Here is a 26,225-nt window from a genome sequence, read left to right as displayed (position 1 = left end):
AGGGTGCGGGACGCTGGGTCTGGTCTGCGGGGACAGCGTTGTGCTTCAGCCCGGAGAGGAAGGGGCGGGCTGGGTCGGGACGATGCACCGAGGTCCCCCCTTCTCCCGGCTGCCCTCAGCACCCTGGGGGGTGCAGGCATCCCCGCAGGGCTGCCCTTTATTGCTGCCCGCCGGCATCAAACACCCCGCCGCCGCGCCCCCGCCCCCGACGCTAGCACCACAGGTGAATCCAGGGCATGGAGGAGGGCGGGCGGGGAACATTGCTTAGACAAAGATTCCACTAGAATCCAGTGAATTGTGCTCAGTTCTCTTTACTTCCTACAACCGAGTACATGGGTCACAGGGCGGCGGGAGCGGCAGGACACGGGGCGGCCCCTCGCGCCCCCAGCGCACGCCTGCACACAGGATGATGGGTCTGCAGCATCACAGGTCATGCAGGGCGCGGGGGAGGGGAGGTTCACACACAGAGACGCCCGCGGCGGGTACCGGACGGAGAACACCCCTGAATATACACAGCTGTACACGGGGACCCCCGGGCCCCGACCCAACCCTCTCCCCTGTCTTGCCGTCCCCCAGGCCGGGGGAACTGTATTGCTTTGAGAGAGCCACCCTGGGGGCTGCTCTGCCAGGCGCCCTCCCCCCCCACCCCCATTTTGGCACATCTGCAAGACACGCGGCGGCGGCGAGGGTAGGCACCCTCCCTCCCAGGCTTATGTGGCCGGGAGCTGAGGAAGGGGGCAGGAGACTTCATCCGCCTTCTTTCCCCTAGCCCTTCCCAAACCCCTAGCAAGCCCACTCCAGCCAGAACCCACCCCACCCCCCAAAACACACACACACACAAAGCTGAGCTACCCGGGAATACAGAGGAACGAGGAGATTGTCCGGGACGGGGGCAGAGGCGGTGGGCGGGAAGGACTGGAAGCAGAGACCCCGCCCCGGTGTGGGGGAAGACTGGCACACCGCTACTTTAGTGCAATTGGAGAGGTGCCCAGGGTGAGGGGCGCAGGTGGGAGGCGAGGCCAGGCTGCCCAGGGAACGCGCCTGCCAGGAGGGAGGAGGGCCCAGGGCGGGCCCTCTCAACCCTGCCCCGCGCGGCCCTCCCAGACGCAGTGCTGTCCCCTCACACCTAAGTGGGCATCAGCAGCCTCAGTCAGTACCTTCAAGTAATTCATAGAGCAGACCCTCCCCACCCCAGCTTCCTCCCGTCTCTGGGATTTGGTCGCGTCTCTAGGGGTTGGGTCGGGAGGAGGGGGTCCCCAAGTCAGACCCTTCCCTCTCTACCTCCCTCTTCCCAGACCACTGGGCTTGGTCCTCAAAGACCCCTCCCCTCGGCTCTTGCCCAGTCTGGGTCAAGGCTGAGGGCTGGGGCCACCACAATTAGATGGAAGGGGCTGCGTTTTACTCCTTACCCCTCCTTCAAAGGTAGGGTTCAGAGGAGGTGGGCTGGGGCCCCGCACTGGTTTGCCCCAAGAGGAGGGGTTCCGGGCTAGGGTCTGTAAGGCTATTTTCCTTTGCGGCAGGAAGGGGATGTGGGGGAATGAACACTGGGTGTGGGGAGAGGGTGAGAAATGGCAGAGGGGGAGGAGGAAGGGGCCGCCCTCGGAGCAGAGTCCCGGAGCCACTCAGACCAGGGACGCTCACGTACACAAGATCCCGAGCGTGCCTGCTCCCAGTGCCTCCAGCCTGGCCCCAACGCCCCCTCCCAAGACCCCGAGGGAGGTCTGGGGGGGTACACAGCTGCAGAACCGTTCACTCTGGCCCCACACCCCCTGCCCCACCCCGCCTCTTCTCCCCTCCTAGGTCCAGGGAGTAAGAAGGTGCTCGGGTGGGCAGACAGCGGTGTTAACAGTATTGAGTTTTCCTTTGGTTACACATTGAAGGCAAAGGTGAGCTGGACTTACAGTCAAAACGGATAGGGGTGAGGAAGGAAGGGGGGCCATGGCTGGGGCTGGAGGGGGAGGCGGGCCCTCCTCTGCCCCCCCACCCCAAGGAACACGTCTAAGTGGGGTGGCAGTCCCTCCGTCTCATCTCTCCCGCCCCCCACAGCACCAAACGAAAGGAGAAGCCCCCTCCCCCAGGGGCCGCTCCCACCCCAGCCTGGGCTGTACATTCAGTGGTTTTCAGCAGTCCATGGCTCAGGGGGCCACGGGGTGGGGGAGGGGGCCCGTCCGTCTCAGCGGGACAGCGGCAGTGACCCGGGTCTGTTGGTCCGTCCGGGGACCCACAGTTTGTGCCATTTGTTTTTCTGAAGGATAGTACACAACCCTACCAAAGCCACCGCCCAATCAGAAACATCTCCCCAAAAGTCAGAAACTAAAAACTGGCTCTTTCCGTCTCGCCCTCTGACTCACACACCTGTTTCCCTGTCTCCTGCGTAGCCTCGCTCTGTCCCCTTCGCTGGGACCTGGGGCGGCTCCCGGGGTCCTCACTTTAGGCCTTTTCTCAAAGTGCTTATGACTTGAAGCAAGTGCTTTAGAGCTGCGGTGGGGAGAAGGGGACAGGGAGCGGGAGGGCGAAGGGAAGGAGATGATTCCTTCCCGCCCTACCTCCTTAAGATTAGGGGGGGGCACTCTGCCTGGCTGATTTCTCCACACCCGTTTAAGTCAAAGAGGTTTAAAACAAAAACCAAAAAACTTAACATTAAAATAAATATGCAGTGGCCATGAGAATGGTCAAAATGCTTCAAAAGACACTAGGGGTTGGGGAGCCCGGGGTGGGGTGTGGGACTTCCTTTGGCATTAGGGAGGAGGCTGCCCGGCCTCCTGGCCTCCTCACGCCTGCCCTGGCACTGCTGATGGTGTGCCAAAAGCGCGGCAGGGGCCGGGCAGCCACCAGAAATCTCATCCAGCAAAACCACGGGGCTCCCGACAAACACTCGAGCCTTCCTGTCGTCACCAGACACTGATGAAGGAGAACACGACTGCAATCTCGAGAGTCTAATCCCAGGGACCCGTCTCCCTGCGCGCCCCCCCCCCCCCGCCCCCGCCACCTAATTCCCAGCACCAAAATGAGGGGGGGGCGGAACAGGAAGAAGGAGAGAGAAGTGAAGTCAGGGGCGAGCTCTGCAGAACCAGCAGGACGGGGGAAGGGCGGGGGGCTGCAGCCCTTAAGAGAGGTCACGTTGATTGTCGTCTAGGGGAGGACAGGGTGCGCGGGGAGGTGGGCAAGAGGGGCATTGCAAGGCCCTTTGGCTTTGAAAATAAAGATTAAAACTAAAAGCTGCATACTCCTTCTTACCAATAATGGTCATTCGGAAGCTTTGAAATGGTTTAGGAACTGAAGGTTGGGGGAAGCAAGACACGGGCGGGGTGGGGGGGAGGAAACAGGAGCAAGACAGCAAGAGGAAGGGCTGGGATGAACACCCCAGGCTCCGGGAAACCAGCATGAGGTATGGTGAAGGGGGTCTGCGAGGGAGCGGGCAGTCCCTGGGATGTCCCCCCGCTCCCCGCAGCCCACCCCAGGCAAGGGCGGCCAGACGTGCGGGGGACACAGCTGCAAAGGGTATAGAAGGTGGTGAATAAAGCACGCAGGGGCGGGGAAGGAGCCTGAGGGGACCCCCACCCCGGGAGGCCCTGCAGTGTAAACGAAGCCTGTCCAGTCCTCGGGGGCAATACTGATGGCAGCCAGACTGGGCGCGGATGCGCGCAGTGGGGAGGGCAGGACCTCTATTCAAGTTCTGTGTCTTGGCCCCTGGCTGAGGTATTGAGTGTGAGGAAGGGAACGCTGGGCTAAGGAAGCGGGTCCCACTCTCCAGGAGGCAGAGCTAGGAGATGGATGGACAGGGCGTCTGAAGGGACCAGGGCCAAATTCAATGCTACATTTAGAGAGAAAACTGCCCCCTCCTCACTCCAGCCCAGCTTGGCTTGTAGGGTGCAACGCCGGGAAATCTCAGCGCATCCCTTAGCTTGATCCCTTCTCTCCCAGCTGCTGGGGAGGCAGGGACCAAGCCCCAGTGGACGCAGACCTTCCGCCTCTCGGCGGAGGAGACGCCTGGGCCCCCGAGCAGCCACGGTCCCTAGTCTGCCCTGCCCCTCCATCTTTGGCTTCAGATCAGGAGTGGCTGGGGGCAGTGGGTACTCTTGGGCATCACAGAAGGCGGCAGCAGATGGCTGGGGTGGGTGCAGAGAGCAACTGTGGGACGGGGACACAGGAGGAAGAACAGGCTCTCCCTCGGCACACATGCAAACACATGCCTGAAACACGGAGGGCAGACTAGGGCTGTGGTTTTGAAATGGACAGGAAATTAATTTGTTTCTTCCCCTAAAGGATAAAATGCTTACTTAAAAATTCATGACAAGCCTCAAAGTCAAGGGAGGGGAGAGCCAGAGGGGGAATGGCCACAGGCTCCGCCCTCCCAAAAGAAGTTAAAAGAAAGAAGCGGGGTGGGGGGTTAAAGTGCGTGGTTAGGAGGCCAGGCCAGCAGCGGGCAGGGGCGGGGTGGGGCAGGCTGCGGGGGCAGTGCCAGCCCTTGATTTGCATACGAGGAGCCGGGAGAGTGCAGGTTGGGGCCCAGGTACAGTAGTTGCTGCTTCAAGTGTTTTGCATTTGAACTTTAGGGGTGATGGGATACAGAAGGAGGGGAAAAGCTCCAGGCCCCAGTGCTAAATACCCTCCCCCCCCCCGTCCGCTAGCTGCCCCTGAAGGGGGAGGGGGACACCCCCAGAGTGCTCACACAGTACCAGAAATTAAGGCTTCTCACTGCTGCGGGGATGGAGGGGCCGGCCGAGCAGGGAGGCAGTGATGGGCATGGAAGAGGAGGCGGGGATCTGCCTGGCAGGGGCGGGGGGGGAAGGGGCCTGAGGCGAGTCAGAAGGAAGAGTAAGGGGCAGCTGGCAGCAGAAGGGGGAACTGAGAGAGGGGACAGAAGAGGCGGGCGCCAGGCAGCGAGCGGTTGTGTCGGGACACTCGGCAGAAGGGGGTGCCCTGGGGGTACCAAGGGCCGGGGATGCTCCCTGTTGGTCCCAGAGCCCCGCCAGGCCAGGACGTGTGGCAAAGGGCCGAGCAGCCGCCCCCCAGCGCTTTCCCCTCCACCCCCAGCCCAGTCGCGTTCTCCTTTAAAGTGCCCTAAATGTATAGACTTTTCCTAAATAAATAGAACAAGGAATCAAGCCACCGGCGGGGGAGGGACACTGCAGGGGGCTACTCAGAGTAGCAGCCGTCTAAGCCAATGGCGCTGTGCCGCTCCTGGCTGTAGGGGCACGAGGCCCCGTGGGGCAGGGCCCCGCAGCCACCCACCGTCTTGGCTGCCGCGATGCCGCAGTTCTTGAGCAGGCTGAAGCTGAAAGGACTGACAGCGTCCTTGGGTGGGAAAGGCTTCATGGTGGAGAGGATCAAGGCCAGACAGTCTGCCACATCTTTGTTGGGGGCGCAGGCCAAGGCCGGGGTGTGACCTGCGGGGCAAAGGCGAGAACTGAGCCCAGAGTCCTGGATCCCCGGGCCCCCTCCACCCGCCCCGGGCCCTGAGCGCTCTTCTCTGCAGAGGGGAGTTGAGGCAGGCCAGCACCCCACAGGGTCACAATCAGGGGCCATGCGGGCCCCGGGGGGCTGACAGGCAGGCTGTCCGAGTGAGGGCAAAGAGCAGGGCCCGGGGACGGGAGGCTGAGGTGTGCGGGAGGTCGTCCTGAGGACCCTGCAGGCTCCACCTAGTTCCGTCAGACTCCCCTCAGAGACTCTAGCGTATCGGTGTTGGGTCCCTGCTCTGAAGAGTTCCCTTGGGAAGAAAATCCAGTTTATTAACCAGCCAGGTTAAGAAGTCACCTCCTGAAGAATGTCCCTGACCCCAGACCCCACCCACCTTCTTCATCCACAGCCAGCACGGTGGCCCCGCGACTCAGCAGGGCCTGCACCACGGAGGCCAGGCCGTTCCGGGCAGCGATGTGCAGCGGCCTTGGAAGAAAGGAACAAGGGCAGGGTGAAGTCAAGGGGGTGGCCAGCTGCCTTTCCACCCTCGGCTGGAGCAAGCCCGCTGCCGGGCGAATACCGTGAGCTCCAGAGAGCCGGAGCCCCGGGAACGGGCAGCAGCCTCCTTTCCACCTCTCCTGGCCCCCACCCCTCAGCCAAGAGCCCCCCACCCCAGGCACTCACATCTGCAGCGCGCTGTTGGTAGCATTGATAAGGCCAAGGTCTTGGGTTTCTGCCAGGATCATGAGGGCACACTTCTCATGGCCCTGAGGGAGGGGGGCAGAGAGTGAGGGCTGGAGACGTGGGAGCCCACCACGGGAGCTGAGGAGGGGGCAGGGGTGCACAGGGCTGTCCCACCGCAGACGGTCAGGGCGCCCCTGACGTCCCCTGAGCCCTGTCGGCGGACCCGGGTCTCTCCTCAGGCCCTGCCGCATTCAGAGAGCCCCACCAGCAGCGTAGACGGTACCTTGCTACAGGCCAAGTGGAGGGCAGTGTTCTTGTTCTCATCCATCACAGTAAGGTCTGCCTTCCCTCGATAGAGCAGAAATTCTACAAGAGAAGGGAGGCAGAGAGGGGTGGCGCTCCCTTCCAGAGCTGGGCCAGACAGGCTCTCCCCGCTCTTGTCCGCGCATGTTTTGCATCCCCTCTGCAGAGGGTGAAACATTCAAAGACATGCCTCCTGCCTCCTAAGCCCTGCCGGCAGGGCTGACTCATCTCGTGAAAACCCAGGGGGAGTACCTCCCATCCACATGGGGCCCCTACACACCCACGGCTGCAGTCTGCCCGTTCTCAGCCGCTGTCATGAGCGCAGTGCGGCCAGTGTGGTCCGTGGCGTTCACCTCGGCCTGGTGCTGCAGCAGCATCCGGAGCCCAGAGACGTTGTCCGCGAAGGCAGCGGCGTGAAGAGGGGTCCTATGGGGAGGGGTCAGGGCAGAGTGAACCGGAAGGCCTTTTCTCCTGAGCAGAGAGAGGAAGCCAGGGGCAGGGGAGGCGTCTCCCAAGCCTCCTGCCACTCACCGTCCTTTGGCATCTCGGCTGTTCACAATCTTGGCACCCAGAGCTCCCAGCAGCATCTCTGTGGTGCTGTCCTGGTTATTAATACTGGGGGAAGAGGAAGGGTCAGCAGGAGGGGCATGGGGAAACAGACGGTCCGTCCGATGCCCACATCACAGACCCTTGGGGGGGGCCTTACACTGCACAGTGCAAAGGAGTGAAGGGGTTTCCTTCCAGATATGAAAACGGGCTGTGTTCAAGTAACAACTCCAGACAATCTTCGTGTCCTGGGGACGAGGAGGGAAGAGTGGTGATGGAGAGGATGACACCATGGCCCCTTTCACTGGTCCTGTCCCATCTCTCGACACCCCATGCTACTTCCAGATCCGAAGCGACCCACGAGTCCTTGTCTGCCCTCCCCCACACCCCTCTGCCCCCATCTCAGCTGTCCCCACAAAGGCCCAGAGCCACACCAGTGTAGGAGGCCCAGTGCATGGGCGAGTATCCGCTGTAATCCACCCCGGTGTCCAGGGGGTCCGTGGACAGGGCGGCCTGCAGCAGGGTCCGCAGCACTGCGGTGTGGCCACAGGCTGAGGCCAGGTGAATGGGCGTGCGGCCCTTGAAGTCTCGGCACAGCACAAATGCGTCGTGGTCCAGCAGGGCAGCCAGGCAGTCCTCACAGCCGGTCACGGCCTGTGGGTGGCATGGGGGTGTCGGTCCTGAGGCTGGCCCAGGAGTAGGAACCGCTTCCCGGGCTCCAACCCTTGTCTTTGCAACAATGATTCTAAGGATTGTTTAGTCGCTAAGTCATGTCCCACTCTCTGCGACCCCACGACTGCAGCACGCCAGGCTTCCCTGGCCTTCACTGTCTCAACTATCTTCAAACTCAGGTCCATTGAGTTGGTGACGCCATCCAATCATCTCATCCTCTGTTGCCCCCTTCTCCTCCTGCCCTCAATCTTTCCCAGCATCAGGGTCTCTTCTAATAATTCTAAGTACTAAGGATGGGCATCTCCTTCCCTGACTCTATGCCATCAGACAAGCAGGATGGTGAGAGTTAACGCTGGCCCTCTGCAGTGGGAGACTAAGGAGTCAAACAACCCCACGGGATGAGGAGGCGACAGCTTTAGGGCGGGTGATGGTGGAGAAGGACCGGGCTAGTGGCATCAGCTGGGGACCCTGGGTGGTGAGCAGGTCACTACACGTGATCACAGAGCAAGGTGATCAGGGAAATGAACTGCGGGCATCAGATCCTCATCCTGGAGCAAGCATGCCAATGCCCTCTAAGACTCCAGCCCACCTACTAGACAATCTGATATCCTACTGTGCGCTCCTGTGTCCAAGCCCTCTGTGAGCAGCCCCACCCGAAGCCCACTCACCCCGCGGTGGAGGGCGGTGCGGCCCCGGAGGTCAGCAGCGTCAGCCGTGGATCCTTTCTCTAGCAGCAGATGTACACAGTCCACGTGGCCATTCATGATGGCCAGCATCAGTGGGGTTCTACAGAGGGCGCGGGGAAAGGGTGAGGGCCTGGCAGGGCTGGGAACCTGGCACCCCACCCCGAGCTCACACTCACTGTCCATAGGCATCCATGACATCCGTGATGTCAGCGCGTTCCCCACTGTCGATCAGCAAGTGCAGGGAATCAGTGTGGCCAGAGGCAGCTAGGTGAAGAGGGGGCCCTCAGTGTCAGGCATGGTCGGGGAAGCCCGGGCGGAGGGTGGGGGTTGTGGGAGGACATGGGGTGGGGAGGAGTCTTGGGGGAGTGTCAGGACTTGAGGTTTCCATCCTCCTTGCCCTGCCCTGTCACAACCCCAGTCCCTTCAGGGTTCTGCAGGGAGCTGGGGACCAGTCCCAGAGGAGGCCTGGGGTGGCAGGGGAGGGAGCAGCCCAAGGGGCGGCCTTACCAGCAGCATGCAGGGGTGTCCACTTGCGTTTGCGCTCCTTGATGAGGGCAGAGGCGCCATGGGCTGTTAGCACCTCCACACACTCAGTAGAGCCTCGCTCAGTGGCCAGGAAGAGCGCGGTCCGGCCCTTGTGGTCCCTCACGTCCAGGTTCACCAGCGTCTCAGCCAGTGTCTTCAGGGCTTCACAGTGACCGTTGTAGGCCTGAAGGGGTGTGGGAAATCCGTGGATAAAGCTCCAGACATGGCCCCACTCTGCTCTTGGGGCCCACGGGGAGACTCTGGGCAGCAGGCCTCCCCGCGAGCTCCTTGGGCCCCTCTCAGACCACTGCCTGCTGGCCACATCCCCACGAGAAGGCAGAAGCAAGGACGGATTCACACGTGCTGGTACCTGTGAGCCGGCCTGGGGCGGGAGGGGACGGGGAAGGCAAGAGGAAAAGACCTGGGACTCACAGCTAAGTGCAAAGGGCTGACTGGAATGGTGCTCTCTACATCCTCCAGGCAGTTAAAGGACATTTCTAAGAGCTGCAATGGACAGAACAGGAGGTGCTGAGGTTCTGGTATTCCCAAGACATCGCCCTTGACTCCACCCACAGCCATCCCCGAAGCCCCTGGATCGAGAGACCACAGTGGATTCAGCCACCCCTCGGCCTGAGAGTGCAGACGCAGACGCAGACTGCATGCTGGGCCCTGGCCTGCCCCCTCCCCACGCCGGGCCCCGCGCGTACCAGCTCGAGGTTCTGTCTGTTGCCATAGGCGGCAGCATAGTGCACGGCTGTGTAGCCCTGCCTGTCCCGCAGGGAGGGGTCTGCACCGTTGTCCAGTAAGAATTCCAAACAGCTGGGGGACAGGAGCAGACGGTGAGGAAGGGACAGGCCCAGCCAGGGAGGGTGCAGTTTGGGAGGAGCAGAGGAGAGGGCAGAGGGACCCCCCAGGCCGAGCCAGCCCACACCCACCCCCCACTCGTACTGGGCTAACTCCGGCCCGTCTGACCCCAGGCCCAGACCCACCGCCTCCAGGTCTGCCCTGGACCACTCTAGCTTCAGGGCCCCCTCGACCCTTTGAATGTGCTCCTAAGGACCCCGGAGCACATCCATGAGTTACCGAGCTGCTGACTGACATATTCTTCCCCACCTGCAGGCACACTGACCCCTGCCTTCTCCTCCTGGCCCATCGGGAACAGGCCTGCTCATCCCCCACGCGCCCCCAGCACCCTCCTCTGTGCGAGGCCCTCCCCAGCTTTCCCGACAGGTGCCTCCTCCCCAGACACCATTCTCGCAGACCAGCAGGAACTCTACCAGCAGTAATGTTAATATTGCATTCAACATTTACAACGTGTCAAACGCCGCTTTAAACACTTCAGGAGTAGTAAAGCACTTAATCCTCACAATGATCCTTTGAGGTAGACACTGTTTTTATCCCTACTGTGTGAGGCAGAGAGATTAAGTTACTTGCCAGAAGTCACACAGTTACAAGTTAGGCCTCCAGGATTTTAAATATCTTTTTGTTGTTGTTGTTAAATAAATAAGCCCTTTATAACAGTCTTAAAGAAAAATTAAGAGGATAATAGAGAGGTCCCATGTATTTGTCACCCAATTTCCTCTATTATTAACATCTCACACTAGAAGGTATAAAATTCAGAAACTCGGGGTCATTCATCTTTCATCCTTACCACCTACAACAGTACTTGGTGCACCTATTAAGTAAGTACTCATTTAACGCCTGAGGAAGAAATGAATTTGTGTTTAGCTTTTCTGATCCTCTCAAGAAGACCATCCCTTTCTTGAAGGAAGGAAGTATCTCTCCCACTTCTGTCTGACCCACGGTGCTTGGCCCAGGATTAAACTCAGGGTGCAAGGCAGCAGCAGACAGCGGCAGGGGAGTAACAGGACGGGAATCTGCAGGGCCGGGGCAGGGCAGCCCAGGGGTCTTCTCTGCTACTCACAAGAAGGCCTCCTTCCTGCGGGACTCCTTCAGGGGCTCATCCTCTTCAGCATCGTGGCTGGAGGATGAGTGGGGCTCCGCCCTGGTGGAGGAGAGGGAGGAGTCTGGCGGGGTGCTCGGGCAGGAGCATGGGGCTGGGAAGGGCCGAGAGGGCGCCTCACCTCCTGTAGGTGTCGGAGGCGGCGGCGTAGTGGAGGGGAGCGCAGCCCTTACAGTCGGCCTCGTTGACGCCGGCCCCGGCGGTCACCAGCGTGACGGCGCACTGGTAGCTGCCGTTGGCGGCTGCATAGTGCAGTGGGGTCCTGGGGAGAAGCACAGGAGAAGGGAGAAAAGAATCAGGGGCAGGTCCACACGCAACCAGAGGCGCAGCCAAAAGCTGCCCTGAAATGCTCTCCCGCCTTGGTCCCCAACTCCCCACCCTGGCCTCCATCACTTCCTCCATCACCGGTCTCTCCTATCCGGCGCCTTCTCTGCACACACACACTCCCGCACATTAACACACCTTCCAAACTTGTCTCTCCGCCTCAAGTCGGCTCCACTGCTCAACAGCAAGTTAAGACATTCAACATTCCTGAAAGGAAGGAAGGTGCGGGTTAACCAGAGAAGGCGCTTCTGGGAGGAGCCCCGGGGTTCTCCCCAGGGAGGGCGGACCTGGACAGCCCTTTCTGCCGCCTCCTTCTCACCCGCTCTGGGCAGGAGAGGAGGGGTCCAGACTGCGGCCCACACGCCTTCGCGAGGCCTGGGGGAGAGAGGGAGGGACCAGAGCTCACCCTCCGGAAGCAGCAGCATGAAGACAGGTACGGCCAAGGTTGTCCGGTGTGTTGATGTCGAACCCAGCTGAAAGCACGTGCTCGTTGCTGAGCGAGGACACGATGCTGTAGAGCTGACCTGTGGGGCCGGAACAGCCGCAGGTCCCCCCTGAGGGCCTGGCCGGGGCGGGACAGGGCCCCTGCCCTCCCGCCCTCCGGCCCACCCCCGGGCCAGCGCTCATACCTGAGGAAAGGAGCTTACGACAACAGTCAGAGAATCCAAAGAGAACCGCTAAGTGCAGGGGAAACATGTCGTGGATGCCGCGCCTGGGAGAAGGGGAGGGGCTCAGTCCTCAGGGCGCCAGCTGCAGCCCCACCGCCGGCCTGGGGCCGGGGGTCTCCGCACTCACCGGGCGGTATCCGCGCCGTTGGTCATGAGGGTGCTGATGAGCAGCTCGTGTCCGTAGCGAGCGGCCACGTGCAGTGGCGTGTTCCCAAATTTGTCCGCGCAGTCGATCTCGCTGCCTGAAAGGGGGCAGCGCATGCACAACTGAACTCACCCCGAGGCTCCAGGCCACGCCCGCACGCTAGGGAGCCACCGTCCGAGGGTGCTGGGCAGGCGGAGCAGGGCCACGTCCACAGGCGCCTGGCTCCAGAGCTCTGGGGCCGTCCTGACTGGGGATGGCGTGGGAGGTGGGCGGAGGAAGAGGGGGCTCTAGAGGCGCGTTCTCTGAGGAGGGAGAAGAGGTCACAAAGTCTCCCAAGGCCATACCGTTCTGGATGAGGATCTGGGAGCGGGTGAAACGGCCGTGAATGGCAGCCATGTGCAGAGGACTCTTCCCTTCTTTGCTCTGTGGAAACACAGCATTTTTTCCCCTGGTGGAAAAGCATGGAGCGTGCCCTATTCCCCTTCCCAAAGGACACATCTTTGAAGACAAGGTAACCACATAGGGACATCTTCTCAACCCACTTTCTCCTGGGAAGGTCTGGTCAACCCAGGACACAACCCAGGACTCCCCAGAGAATTATCCAGAGGGGCAGGTGCGGTCAGCACCCCCGAGCCAGGGTCCTCTCCCCCGAGTCCCAGACGCCTCCCTTCAGGCACCTGGTAGTTGACGTCCGCCCCGTTATTGACCAGCAGCTCCAAGCACAGCGCGCCATTGGTGGAGACTGCAGCCACATGCAGCGGCGTGAAGCCCTTGTCATTCGGCTGGTTGACATTGGCTCCTGCATTCACCAGCTCGATAGCCACAGCGTCCTGGCCCAGGTAGCAGGCGATGTGCAAAGCTGTGTTTCCAAAAGCGTTGGGCTCATCAATCTGGATTTCCAGGGGTGAGGGTCAGGGGATAAGGGAGGTATCAGTTTAAACAAAGTGGAAGCCAGCACAGATAGAGTCTCAGAAATCCAACAGTGGCCTCAGACCCCTCAGGTTCCCAACCCAGAGACTGAAGTCACTTCTGCTTAAGACAAGCATTATTCAGATCCTCTCACCACATCCCCCCAACTCCCCAAACCACACCAGGAACTCCAGCACCCTCCCATTTTCTGAAGAGATTCCGAACTCCAGCTCCCTGGCCTCACCCCGGGCCCCGCCACGCTCTGCACCCTGACCTCAGCCCCCATCCGGAGCAGGTACTTCACCACTTCAATCTGGCCACTGGCAGCAGCTGTATGGAGCAGCCCATAGCCCTTGCGGTCCTTGCAGCCGAGGTCTGCGCCCCGTGCCACCAGCAGTTTCAGGACCTCCAAATGCCCTGGGAAGGGAGCGCATGCTCTCAAGGACGTGGAGGGTGAGCACCTCCAAAGGCTGCAACCCCCCATCCCCGCCCGAGGAGCCCCAAATCCTGCTCACCCCAGATCCTCCCCTCACCTAGAAAAGCCGCCCAGTGCAGAGGCTGCCGCTCCTTTTTGTCACAAACGTTCAGGCTGGCTCCCTTGTTGAGGAGCAGGTTCACCGTCTGTAGCAGGACAGCAAAGATACCTGTTCAGAGCCAGCCTCCTGTCTTCAGCGTACCTGAGAGCACCTGAAATGGCTGAGGCAGCCCAAAGTCTCTGCTCTTGGGCAGAAGAGTCTGGAGAACTAGGGGGAATGGGGCAAGCAGGCACTGAGGAGAACCCAGACAGAGGTGGGAATCTGGGGTAAACTCCAGAGAGTCTCTTCAGGTGATCTGGTGGCTTCTGAACTCCTTCAAAGTCTTCTAAATGTGCTGAAGGACATGGACCCTCCCTTCAGGAAAAAAGCATGGAGGCAAACATCTTCCATGCAGCTTCAGAGGTTTTATCACCCTCTTGAGGTCCAAGTCAAGAATTCCCCTCTAACCCAACCATTCATTTGGTGCTTGAGCCCAAGTATTTATATACTCATCTGGGCTGGGGCTGCCCAGGCCTAATGGCCTGCAGGCAGAGGAAGGGGAGCGGGAAGGGAAGGTGGGCAGGAAGCGGGGCGTGGCCCGGCGCGGCCCTCACCTCCAGATGCCCACTGTGCACCGCGTGGTGCAGGGCGCTGCGCCCGCTCCTGTCGGCCACGTTGAGGCTGCTCAGCAGGGGTGCCAGAGCCTCAGCACACTTGGTGGCCCGGTTGGCAGCAGCCACGTGCAATGGTGTCTGCCACAGCTTGTCCCGGGCATTCACATCTGCTGAATGTGCCAGCAGCAGTCCCAGCACCTTCTGTGGAGGGGCGGAGGATGAAAGAGAAGACAGAGGGGGAGCAGGACGTAAACCAGCAGGAGACGAGGGGCGAACCGGCCAGCACAGAGCACGCGTCCCCCTCTCCCTGTTACCCCAGCACAGAGTTACTCCGCACTTTTCCAACACAGTGAGCATTTCAATTACCCACTTTCCATCTTCTGGATCTTCTTTGAGCTTAAAATCTTCCCTAACTTGCTGAGGAAAACATACATCTCTTCCTCAAGTCACCCGCTATTGTTTCCCAACCCATACCCTGAAAATCTTCACCCACACACACAGCCACTACCGAGCAGATCCCCACACAGAGGTTCCTGACCTCCCACCACTTTTAGGAAAGATGCAAGCTCCCACTACATTAACGCCCTGAATATCCCCTTCTATCCTTCCATAGGCATCAAAATCATCTCCATTACCTAGGTGAGCAGATACTGGCTCCTCTCGAGGAGGAGAGGAGCTAAAATGCCCCTCCTGTTCACCACCCACCCCATTCCCATTCCCTAGTGGCTGGAGCCAGGGGAAGTGACTGCCAAGCCAAGAGGAAGGTCATTTTTTCCCGCTCTTCAGGGTTGAGGGGCCCAACTGATGAGGTATGTTTGATCCTTGCGCTGTCAACTTCCAGGCTGCCTAAGGGGCAGGGATGTCACAAACCACTCCCCCCCCACCCCACCCCTCGAGCACAACCCAGAGGGGGGTCAGACTCCAAGGTGGCCCCCTGGAGGGATGAGTCACTAAGGCCTGGCAGCGGGGGCCCCCTGCAGTCTGCCAGCCCAGTGTTAAGCTCTCCCCTGACGTCACATCAGCTGGCAACACAGCCCCCACCCCCTCACCAGCCAGTTCCAGGGGTAGGAGGGAGGGGCCAAGCTCTGGTCTCCTCCCAACCTGTGGGGCAGAGCCTAAGGCGCTCCAACCCTGTCATCCACCTTTAACCAACTCGCCCCCTTCGGAAGGGAGAAAGGGGCGGGGAGGCCAGTACCTCATTTCGGGAGGCAGCAGCACGATGAAGAGGGGTCAGCCACAGTGTGTCCTTAGCGTTGACATTAGCACCTGCGGGGACACAATACACTCTTCTGGTGGGAGTTGGAGGGCAGGTGGGGAAGAAAAGCCAGAATCAGGCCAGGAAATCTAGATGGAGACAGAACCTCGCCTGGACCCAGCTGGACCATCCTTGGATACAACAAAAAGGCTCCTCCCTCAGGCCCCTCCCTGGGCGCCACACCTTCCAGCTCCCCACTTTCACCTGACATCAGTAGCAACTGGAGGATGGGGACATCGCCTACGTAGGCAGCAGCATGCAGTGGGGTTCGCCTCTCTTGGTCCTGGTAAGGCAGAGAAGAGGAGCGGCTATGGGGGTGAACTACCCAGGACCCCAAGTCTTAGTGCTCCAGGCCTTTCCCCACAGCCTCTTCGCACAGGTTCTCTGGCCTCTTCAACCCCAATCCTAGGTCAAAGCCAGGACCTAGGAGGGTGGAGTCAGGGGGTCGGGGCCACCGGCGGCGAAGCAACCTCCTTCCAGGAGGGGTGGGGGCGCTGCAGACACGGATGGTTCAGAAGAGAACACCGTTTCTGGGCATCCTCAGCCCTCCTCGTCTGTGCTCCAAGCCTGCCCTGCTCTTCATCCCCAATGTTCAGCAGTCGCCCATCCCAGGGTGGAAAGAGCTGCGGCCTCCCCCGAGCCGAACAGACACGGAGCCGCCCCACGCGTGGGGAGGGGTCCTGAACGCCAGGGCCGATTACCGGTTCGCCATCCTCCCTGATCTCAACTCACCAGCACATTGATGTTCTCCTTCTGCGAGAGGAGGGAACGCACTTCCTCCACATCTCGGCTAAAGATGGCCTGGACCAGGGGCGGCTGCAGGGAGAACCGGCGTTCAGCGAGCGGGCCGGAGCGGAACCGGGGAGGGGGGCGGGGGACCCCGGGTTTGAGATGGGGGGGCGACGCCGGAGGGGCTCGGCTCTGGGGTCCTGGCTGCAGGGGGCTTCCACGGTGTCTCCGCCGGTCGCCAGGCCCCCAAGGACACCGGCTCGGTTGAGGGGAGCGTGGCGTGGGGCGGGGCGGGAGCCCCGGGCTCGGGCCCAGCCTAGGCCGCACATCCCCGGGCTCGCGTGGCGGCGGCGGCGGGCCCTGGAAGGAGGAAGCGAGCGAGGGCAGGAGGGCTGACCTGGTCCGTGATGCTGAGGATCCCCATGGCCCGGCCCGGGCTCCGTCCGCATCGAGCTCCCGGCGGCGGCGGCGGCGGCTCCACCGGGGACACGGGGCGGCCCAGGCGGCGGCTGCGGCGGCGGCTGCGGGGAGAGCGCAGCCCCGCCTACCGGGGGGCGGGCGAGCGGGAGCCCGCAGCGCTCCCTGGCGGCCGTCGGGGGCCCGGCCGCAGGGCGCTTGCCGCGCAGGCCGCCCCAGGCCGCGGCGCCCTCCGCCCAGCCCCGGCGGTCCCCGCGGCCTGGGTCCCCCCCACCTCGCGCCCTGGTTCCCCAGCTCCGCAGGCCGGCCGCGCCGGGCTCTTCGCTCCAGTCTGAAGCCCCCGGGGGATGCGCCACAAAATCCTCGCGGCTACTCGGGCCTCGGCCCTCCTGCGTTGCCTTCCAAACTGAGGACCAAATGGCGGGCCAGATCTCACTCAGCCCACAATGCCTCCGCCGAGCGAACGCCTCCGGTCCGCGATCACACAACTCAACGTTCCCCACTGACTTGGGGAAGCGGGGCGTGGAGATCTGGGGGTTATATATGGCACCAGTCCCAGGGGCAGGGAAGGCGCCTGTCTCCGCTGGCGGTAACAAGACTCGGGTAGAAAGGAAACAGCAAAAGTGCCCGAGCTGCAGAGGAGGGGGAAAAAAAAAAGAACCCTCAAGGATTCTTAGCTGCAGAAAAACCCCACAGAGAGGACAGGAGAGGTAGCTGGCTAGCGGGCAACTGAAGTACTCCAAGCCCAACAGAAGGGGGCTTTTCCATTGCCTAATCACCCCATTGCCAGGTTAAGGTGGTAGGGTGGCTACATTTTAAAAGACTCATCAGTTTCTCCCCAGAAAAGGGTCGAGGTACTTCTCCACTGGTCCACGAGAGACCAGAGAGCAGCTAATCAGGCAAGATCTAGATGGAGGTCAACCTTCTCAAAAAGGCAAAAAGAGAGAAGAAAAGTAGATATTGAAGAATTTATATACAATTTATAAAAGATGATTCGGTGTCCTGTGCAGAGCTCAGCAACTCAATATATGCATTCTAAGGAACACATTTAGGAAAAAGAAGCGTAGCACGTTGCCCACCCTGTCAAGGCAGAGGTATGAAAGCCCTCCTTTGCCTTCTGACAATCTGTGACCCTCATCACTTTCATTGTCCTGATCCCTTGAAAAATACACAAAGGCCAGGGGTTTTTCTTAGAGAGAAAAACTGGGGAACAGGGAATAAGGAATGAGAGAGCAATTTACCTATCAGTATATACCTTTAAATTTTTAAAATTTTTACCATTTTGAAAATAAAATTCACAGTTTTACTGAAAACTTACCTCTTCCAGGAAGTCTTCCCTGGTCAACAGTTTCTTCTCGTTTTGACAGGTCTCCTTAACACTCCTATACTTAGTTTACACCGTCACAATCAGGTTGCTGTTTCAAATGTTTTTTTTCCCCACTTTTAAAAATTGAGATATAGTTGATGCATAATATTATATGTTGCAGATGTACAACATAGTGATTCAGATATTTAAGGTTATACTTCATTTATAATTATTATAAAATACTGGCTATATTCTCGATATTGCAGTCACAATCAAGTTTAAATTGCAGATCTTTATTGTTTTTTTCACCTTACATCTTTGACATACAGGAATCCAGTGTTTCAGAAGGGATTTTAAGCTCCTTGTTAGCCAGAGTCTTCCAACATTGGACTGTATATTGGTTTTCTTTTCTATGAAAAAAGGATGCTCAAGGAGAGAGGTATATAGGAACAGACACTTAATGCTTGATGATGATAATGAAGATGAGGCTGAAGAAGTAGGAAGTGAAGGTAGCTTGGAATCTGATGGATACGGGTTGGGACATTTGACTTATCTGTTGGCTTTGACAGATCTTCCAGGAAGGGCTAAGCTAGGATATGGCCCAGAGGATGGGGAGGAGGGAACTACATGGCCTCCATTGCCCAAAATAGCTTTTGGTAACCTGAGGAATTGGAGTCAGAGGTTGAGCTGGGGTCACGTGCCTGGTTCTGGCTCCTGAGTGGAAGTGAACAGGGGAGTTTGCCAGCCAGGTCCTCTGGGCAGCTGGAAGGAGGAGGAAGGGCTAGAAGAGTTATTTTTAATATTATTCAGAGCACAGAAAGAGGATTTCCCAATAGGGAAAAAAGGGATATGATGTAGGTAACACAGTTACTTCCAGGGCTCAAGGAGATGCAAGGTGTGGGGATAAGGAGGCCTGACGTGGTCCTAAAGTCCGCTTACTCAAACTGTTCTTCTGGAGTGCACTACTGTGTTCGTGTTTGGATAACTAAGCAGATGCATGCCTGTCTTTAAGCCTCAATTTTCATTCTTCTAACAAACGACTGCTGAGGCTTCGCCATTGAATTCAGCCCTATACTAACTGTTTGGGAGGTAGAAACTTAGAAGTAATGGTTTCAGGATTTCTTTGGTGGGCAAATCCTGGTTGGGACTTGGTGGGGACTGCATGGGTGGTTGGGATTCCATGCTTTTACTACCAAGGGTGAGAACTAAGATCCCACAAACCTTGAGGTGCTGCCCCAAAAAAGAAAATTATATGTAATAGTAGGTTTTTTTTTTAAAAAAAACTAACAGTGTCTATTTTTGTGTTTATAAGGTAGAAAAACATACATGAACATGAAACAATTAGAGAATATAGAATTCAAGCTACTTTATGTGGCATTATGTGTTCACTATAATGTTGAGAGATGGATTCAGTCAAGAGGGTCTTCCTAGAGGAGGTGTGTTTTGTCTGTACTTGAAGGAAGTTATTGATGTAGAATGACAGGGAAATGGAAGGAAATTGGTTATTTCAAGTACAAGGGGTGAACTAGGAAGAGTTTAAATGGCAATAATTACCTAATCTAATTAGTGGGGGGACAGCCAGCAAATTGACCTGGCAGGCCTGTCATACCTCCTTGGGGATTTTGCAGCAGTTAACTCGGTTAAGGCATAGTGTTAATGAGGTCACAGTTTAGTTACGTATCCCAGTTAATTTGTCTTTTATCTGACCAGATCCTTACCCCCCCCCCCCACACACACAGCTGTCTCACATGTGAAGCCCTTAGTCAGAGGGGGTGGACGAGAAAGTGGGGTTGGAAAGAGTAAATTTGTCCCTCGAGATCATATGCCCTTTTGAGAGTGGCTCCCCATGACCATCTTCAAACTGGAAGAAGATGTTGTGTCTTGTTGGCAGGGAGGGTTCTGAGGGGAAAAGAAGAAATGTTTAAAAAGAAAAAGAAATGAGATCATTCCACAATTGGGACTTCATGTGTATATAATACAAAGTTAGGATTGAAATGCCTTCCTTGCAAAATGGCAAATGTAAGCCACGGTTCAAGGGAGGATCCCTCTTCTTGAAATCCAGACAAAATGGCCCAAACTTTAAAAAATCAATCTATATCCACTGAAATCCCCCAAATAAATGTCAGTCTCAAAGGGTGGGGAAGTTGGAAGGTTTATATCTGTTTTCAGGGCCTTATTTCTGGACAAGCTGTCTCTCTTCCCTTCCAGTTACAGCAAGTCCCCTACATAAAAATGAGTTCCATTTTGAGAGCGTGTTTATAAGTCCAATTTGTTTGTAAGTCCAACAAAGTTAGTCTAAGTACTCAGTTAACACAACCAGCTATATAGTACTGTATGGAAACAGGTTTATAGTACTTTTCACACAAATAAAACAAAAACAAACAAAAAATAAAAGATTTTTAACCTTACAGTCCAATATCTTGAAAGTAAAGTAGTACAATACGACAGCTGGCATACTGGGGCTGGCATCATCGCGTGAAAAGCAAGAAGAGTTACTGGCTGAAGGAGGCGGAGGAGGTGAGGGATGGTAGAGCTGAATGATTGTCAGCAACTGGGGGTGAGGGCAAGCTGCCGTTTCACTCCTGCCTGCGTTGATGGCACAAGTTTTGGTTCCTTGCCGGAGTCAATTCTATCTACCTTCTTGAAAAAATGATCCAGTGATGACCAAATAGTAGCTCTTTTTTTTTTTTCTCATCATACATGACTCGGTAGCACTGGATTGCATTCTGAACGGCTGCTGCAACCTTCGTGTACCATTCTACATTCAGGTCCGGCACCTCAAAACTAACAGTGCCTCCTCAGGTAAAGAAAATCCCCTTGCTGTTTCCTGCATCATGAGTCTCTTTGCTTCAGTTACTTCTTCCCCTTGTCACTCTGTTCTCTCAATTACTTTCACTTTTGTTTCCATCGCAATCCCTTGGTGCTTCTTAGCAGTACCAGCTACATCACCACCACTTTCACACTTGGTTATGGACATCCTGGACTTGAAATAAAGATACTCTATGTGGAGAAGGAAATTGCAACCCACTCCAGTATTCTTGCCTGGAAAAGTCCATGGACAGAGGAGCCTGGCGGGCTGCAGTCCATGGGGTCACATGACTGAGCATGTGTGCCTGAGGATGGAGGGAGATGGGTTGGTAGCAATAAAGTGGTAGAACTAAAAAAAAAAAAAGATACACTACGGTTGTCCTCTATGCAGCACCGTACAGTACACGGAAGCACAACCACTTACGGAGGTTGCACGCACATGACCTGCTTCTGTGCCTGGGAGTGTGCGCGTACATGTGCATCTTTGAAAGTTCACAACCTGAAGGTTTGTATGTGGTGGACTTCTGCAGATCCTGAGGGCAACACCATCATTAACCATTTCATTCTTCCATCCGCAACCCCAGGACAGTCTGGTATGTGCTCGGTCGCTCAGTCGTGACTCTTCGTGACCCCATGTATTGTAGCCCACCAGGGTCCTCTGTCCATGGAATTTTCCAAGCAAGAATACTAGAGTGGGTTGCCATTTCCCTCCTCCAGGCGATCTGCCCCACCCAGGGATCAAACCCTTGTCTATTCCGTCTCCTGCAATGGCAGGTGAATTCTTTACCACTGCGCCATCTGGGAAGCAGCAGCCACACCACACTACTCAGTTAAGATTTCCTGGATGTGGGGAACATAACATGACTAGATTTACGCTCTCAAGACTAAAGCAGGGAAGGGGGTTGCACGGTAATAGTGTAAACATCTTTAAATGCAACAGCAAACACCACTGTTCTTAAAGTGCCCTCCACTGTGGGAGAATTGCAAGGGCTCTTGTACCCACCTAGATCTAGTCTCTAATTGTTGATTTCTCTCTCTTTTCCATCTGTTCGCCCCACTTTTATCAAGGACACTTTTTCTACCCTTGTATCACGACTGAAAGCAGTGTTGTGACATTTCCTGGCCCATGAGGTCTCACCTCTATCAAGCGCACACTTCTCCAGGCAAAGATGGTTCTCTATCTATCATAAAAGTAAGTCTGGTCCTTCTCACTTCCACTGCTTTCTATAATTATTAAGAGAAAATGATGCAAAGTCTTAGCCCAGATCTTGGAACATTAATTTTCTGTCTCAAAGCACTGCACTAGGCGCTATGCTGGCTCTAAAGATGAATGGAACTTCTAACTATAAACAAGGCAAAATTTAGTACAGGCTTCTAGGAGACGTGCAGAAGACCGAGGGTATCTGCTGCTGACGCGGCCACTAAAGCCACCTCTGTGCTTATGTATCAGGCCCGTGATCAGACCCCGCGAGTAGCTTGCCTGTTGACCTCGCTCCACCGGGCGATGTCTGCAGCTTCTCAAATACCCGCTCCAGCGCCCTCGCCCTCTCTCGCCAGAGGTGTGAAACTACATCTCCCGACAGGCCGCGTGGTCCCCTTCCTTCCCCCTCTCCCGGTCCCTAGCCATGGCAACGGCGTGACGTGGGGGGTACTGGGAGCGGCGGGAGCGGCGGGAGCCGCTTCAGTTCTAGGCTACCCGGCCGCCCGGGCGGGAGCTGGGCGAGAACAGCCACCGCCCCGCGCCGCCCCTGCGCCCGCGGGCCCTGCGCCCGCCCGACCGCGGCTAACCTTCCGCCCTCCCTCTGCAGTGAGGAGGGCGCGGCCGCTGTCAGAGCAGAGAGGGCGAGGGAGGGTCGCGCGCATGGCCTCGGCGGGCGCGCGGCGACTCCCTGCCGGGACGCGCGCCGCGGCCCGGGGCTGCTGCGGCCTCTCGACGCGCCGGGCTCCGCCCCCGGGCCCTCCGCGACCCCTGGGACCAATGAGGTGAGAGGGAGGTGCGGGCGTCCGCGCTGGAGCCGAGGGGGTCACCCGGGACCCCGAAGTTCCGCGGCGGAGAGTTGCATCTCTGGCTGCAAGCGCGGTGGGAGGGCGGCGGTGATCTTACCCTGGGGTCTAATGTGTTGCTTTGGGGAAATGCTTTTGCAAATTATTCGCGAGGCAGTCCCCGAGGTGTGTCCAACCACATCTTGCCGGTCGCGGGTGCCCTGGCAGCCGTCGGCTTGCGAGGCCCCGGGGGCTGTGAGGCATCCCGAGAGTCCTTGCTTTCAGCAGGAGCGTAGCCTCCGGTCAAAGGCAGCTGGCGCTTCGCACGCACCCCTCTTTTTCCCATCTCCTCCCTCGGCACTGTCCTCAGCCGCCCTCGACCTTTCGCACTCGTGACTGCCTGGCCGGGGAGCCTGGCGGGCTGCAGCAGGTGCTAGGGGGAAAGCTGGTTAGGACGACCTTCCTCTGGGATGCGCCCCTCTTCCTCTGCACCTGAGAACGGTTGAGGACCACAGGGAAAGAATCTTGACTGTCTCTCCTTTCCTTTTGGCCTTAGATTTCCGATTTCCTGCAGCTTCTTCTTGCCCCGGGCTGCCCAGGTCTTGGCGACTGAGTCTGGCTTACCTCCCAGCCGGTCCTTCATGGGCTTTGCTGCCCCCTTCACCAACAAGCGAAAGGCTTACTCTGAGCGTCGGATCATGGGGTGAGCATCCTCTCCTGTCCAATGTCCCTCCACATTCCTTTTCCCGACAAACAAAACACCATGTCCAGGGTAGAATGTAAGGGTAGCCATAGCGGGCAAGATTCACCCCCGGCCACCCCACTCTCCCCAGTGGTACTACTGATCCTTCGCCAGCCTCTGGCAGCCTGCCAACCTTAACTCCCCTCTTCTTGGTTGCCGTGCAGGTACTTTGTGAAACGTGCCTAGAGTTGGACAATAACACAAGACAACAGGGTACTGTTTCTTTACTGACCTGACTTTAGGTATTCTGAGCAAATATGAGTTAACACTTATTGAACACTTAACTGCTGCCAATCAGTTAGGCTGTTTAGGTGTTTTATCACAGGTTTTCTCATTTGATCCTCTCAACAAACTTATGAATCAATTACTATTATTACTTATGATTCGCAGAGGAGATAAATGGAGACAATAATTTTCCTAGGGCCGCTTTGTCAAAAAGTTATAGAGCTGGGATCTGCATCCCTGTGTGAATCACCAGTCATCCCTGTTCTCCCGACATGACCCTTTTAAGGATCAAAATAGATAGTAAATGCAAAAACACTCTCTAAATGGCAAGACTTGAGATGCATTAACATCATGGAAATCTGGACATTTGCTTTTGCAAAATCATTCATGGGGGCTTATTTGGGATCTTTAGTTCGTGAAGGTACATGATCGGTGGGCAAAGGTGTGAGGGGAGGGCGCCTATGGCGAGGAGGAACCTGAGCCCACTGGCAGCTTCTTGGCCTCTGTGACCCCTTCCCCTAGGTACTCAATGCAGGAGATGTACGAGGTGGTAGCCAATGTTCAGGAGTACCGTGAGTTTGTGCCCTGGTGTAAGAAGTCTCTGGTGGTATCCAGCCGCAAAGGTCACTTGAAGGCCCAGTTGGAGGTTGGCTTTCCACCTGTGGTGGAACGTTACACTTCTGCTGTTTCCATGGTCAAACCTCATATGGTCAAGGTGAGGCTGATTGGGAGTGATTGATCAGGAAGTTTTTTCTGTGTTCTGTGGAATTTTTACATTCAAGGGCTATTTTGGCTTTCCTTATGATGATTTTTCTATCTCCATGTGTCAGATATTTCCCTAATATTTGAAGGAAAGGAAAATGGCTTCCAGTTCCTTCGTATAGCTTCCTACACCTGATTATAGGTCTCATTCCATTGTGATATTCTTTAACTACCTGTCCTGTTCCAGGCTGTTTGCACTGATGGCAAGCTCTTCAACCACTTAGAGACCATCTGGCGATTCAGCCCTGGAATTCCTGCCTATCCTCGAACTTGCACTGTGGACTTTTCGGTGAGTCAGGAGGCTACACGGGGCCACAGCTGCGTTGTGGGGGCTGAGCCGAGGCGCTGTGACAGTTATTTCCCAAGCCAATGACACTCTCCGCAGGAGTGAGCCTGCATCACACTTGTAGTCTGTAGTCGGTCCTAGGGAGATGGAAGGAACAGGAGTGGGGGGGAGGAAAAGGCACTGCATGGTAGCCGTGCATCGGTCAGGGACTATCCAACATGGTTTTGAAGAGTTTCTGACTGTCTCTTACCCATTCCCAGATTTCCTTTGAATTTCGCTCTCTGCTGCACTCCCAGCTGGCCACCATCTTTTTTGATGAGGTTGTCAAAAAGAATGTCGCTGCCTTCGAGCGCCGGGCAGCAACCAAGTTTGGTCCAGAAACAGCTGTCCCCCGTGAAATGATGTTTCATGAGGTGCACCAGGCTTGAGGCAAAGGATTGTTCCCTAGCCTCGCCTCGCCTCCCCCTCCTCACCCAATTTTCTTATTTATTTGGCTCCTGGTCCAATCTGAGAGAAGAGTCCATGTTCGTATTGCTGTTCTCCCTCTCAAACCCCCCGAAATCGGGCTCTGAGCTGGCTAGAAATGCTGGGGGAAAGAAAAGGCAAGGAGGTATGGAAAGGAGACAAGCCTAGGCAAGGGTCAGGGTTATCCTGAGAGCACCACATGCCTGAAGCCTGCCACCGTCTCACACTGAATTACAGTCGCGGCTGCACGGTCGCCTCTGAGCTCTTGTCAAGGTGCCTTAGTGTCTGACCGGGGGAAGAAAGCAGCTTTTCTTAGGACTGAAGAAACTGAACTCTTCCTTCTGACACAGAGCTACTGGGTGGTCAATAACCTTGCCTGTCTGAAATGCCTCAGGAGGTGCCTGAGATCTGGCCGCAGCTAGAAATCCCCATGAGCTCACTCCCAGGCTGCCTGGCTAGTGGAGCAAGGGACTGTCTCAGCCATCAGGGCCCCAGGGCAAGGAGCAGGAGCACCGAACAGCTGTACCCCTGGGCTGTCTCCTGCTTGGCCCGAGTTTTTATAAAATGTCAATAAATTAATTGTGACAGTGTGACTCTGGCTCTTTCATATTGCTTCTTGGGGGAACAATGTAGATAGAGCAGAGCAGAAGAAAGTCATGGCTTCCCTCCCTAGGGGAGTGAAGGTGCAAGAAGGCCTCTTGGACATAGCGTCCCTGCTAACTATAGTAGCACATTCTACAAGCCAGGACCTAGTACCCACTCCCTTGCCTATTTATAGACTTTTTCAGAAGGTCAGTTGCAGCAGGAGTCTCAGGACAGTGATCTGGTCTCAGACCTCCCACATAACTGATGCCCTCCAGACCACCTTGTATTCTGGGGCATCTGTAAGGGAGGCAGCAAAGAAGGATCGGCATTCCGCAAAGCTCCAGAGCCCTCTGGAGGGCCGGACCCTGAGTCAGCTGTCCTACCCTCACTGCCCTTGGTGTAGTTTCCTTTCACCCACTGGGCTGGACCAGCTTCCTTGGATCAGTCACCTACGCAGTTGTGAGGTCTCGGCTCTAGTCCTTGAATGTTCTACTTTACAACAAATTTAGGAAGGATGGGGGCTAAAGGTCAAGGACTTCTAACCATTAAGACAGCAGCTGTCTTCTGATTAGGGTAAGTGAATGCCAAACATGCCTAAAGATAAAGAGAGGTACAGGATGACTTAAAACCTACTACGTCTAGGACTGTGCTAGCCAGACTCCTTACCTCAGAATGGAGACTCTTCCAGGCCTCATTTAATAGGCTCAA

General features: G+C 56.9%; 2 protein-coding genes and 1 long non-coding RNA gene across 5 annotated transcripts; 1 reads left to right on the top strand and 2 right to left on the bottom strand.

The window, feature by feature from the left end:
- Positions 1-295: 295 nt before the first annotated feature.
- On the bottom strand, positions 296-16,495 carry ANKRD52 (ankyrin repeat domain 52). Of its 2 annotated transcripts, none has more exons than XM_043890191.1 (28): positions 16,336-16,495; positions 15,942-16,025; positions 15,414-15,492; positions 15,150-15,220; positions 13,955-14,155; positions 13,359-13,446; positions 13,100-13,242; positions 12,594-12,806; positions 12,261-12,339; positions 11,899-12,013; positions 11,733-11,815; positions 11,510-11,627; positions 11,242-11,310; positions 10,901-11,041; positions 10,741-10,821; positions 9,524-9,635; positions 9,249-9,320; positions 8,799-9,000; positions 8,468-8,555; positions 8,274-8,391; positions 7,368-7,587; positions 7,094-7,181; positions 6,919-7,002; positions 6,668-6,813; positions 6,368-6,450; positions 6,085-6,167; positions 5,795-5,886; positions 296-5,390 (listed from the first exon to the last, which is right to left on the bottom strand). In XM_043890191.1, exons 1-28 carry the CDS (start codon positions 16,360-16,362, stop codon positions 5,140-5,142), a joined length of 3,231 nt encoding a protein of 1,076 aa, XP_043746126.1. In that variant the 5' UTR covers positions 16,363-16,495; the 3' UTR covers positions 296-5,139. The 2 variants fall into 2 exon arrangements, with proteins under 2 accessions (XP_043746126.1, XP_043746134.1); XM_043890199.1 differs by lacking the exon at positions 296-5,390 and adding an exon at positions 5,406-5,710.
- Positions 16,496-19,638: 3,143 nt separating this feature from the next.
- LOC122685368 lies at positions 19,639-23,084 on the bottom strand. 2 transcript variants are annotated; one of them, XR_006338365.1, is made up of 3 exons: positions 22,574-23,084; positions 21,608-21,693; positions 19,639-20,644 (listed from the first exon to the last, which is right to left on the bottom strand). It is a non-coding gene; the product is annotated as an uncharacterized LOC122685368 (long non-coding RNA). The 2 variants fall into 2 exon arrangements; XR_006338364.1 differs by having other exon boundaries at positions 19,639-20,639; positions 22,574-23,081.
- On the top strand, positions 22,106-25,525 carry COQ10A (coenzyme Q10A). The gene is made up of 5 exons (XM_043890081.1): positions 22,106-22,452; positions 23,009-23,155; positions 23,942-24,134; positions 24,369-24,470; positions 24,728-25,525. Exons 1-5 carry the CDS (start codon positions 22,331-22,333, stop codon positions 24,893-24,895), a joined length of 732 nt encoding a protein of 243 aa, XP_043746016.1. The 5' UTR covers positions 22,106-22,330; the 3' UTR covers positions 24,896-25,525.
- Positions 25,526-26,225: the final 700 nt, after the last annotated feature.

The sequence above is a fragment of the Cervus elaphus genome, chromosome 3, assembly GCF_910594005.1.
Source record: "Cervus elaphus chromosome 3, mCerEla1.1, whole genome shotgun sequence".
Lineage (NCBI taxonomy): Eukaryota > Metazoa > Chordata > Mammalia > Artiodactyla > Cervidae > Cervus > Cervus elaphus.
This window is presented reverse-complemented; position numbering and strand designations above follow the sequence as displayed.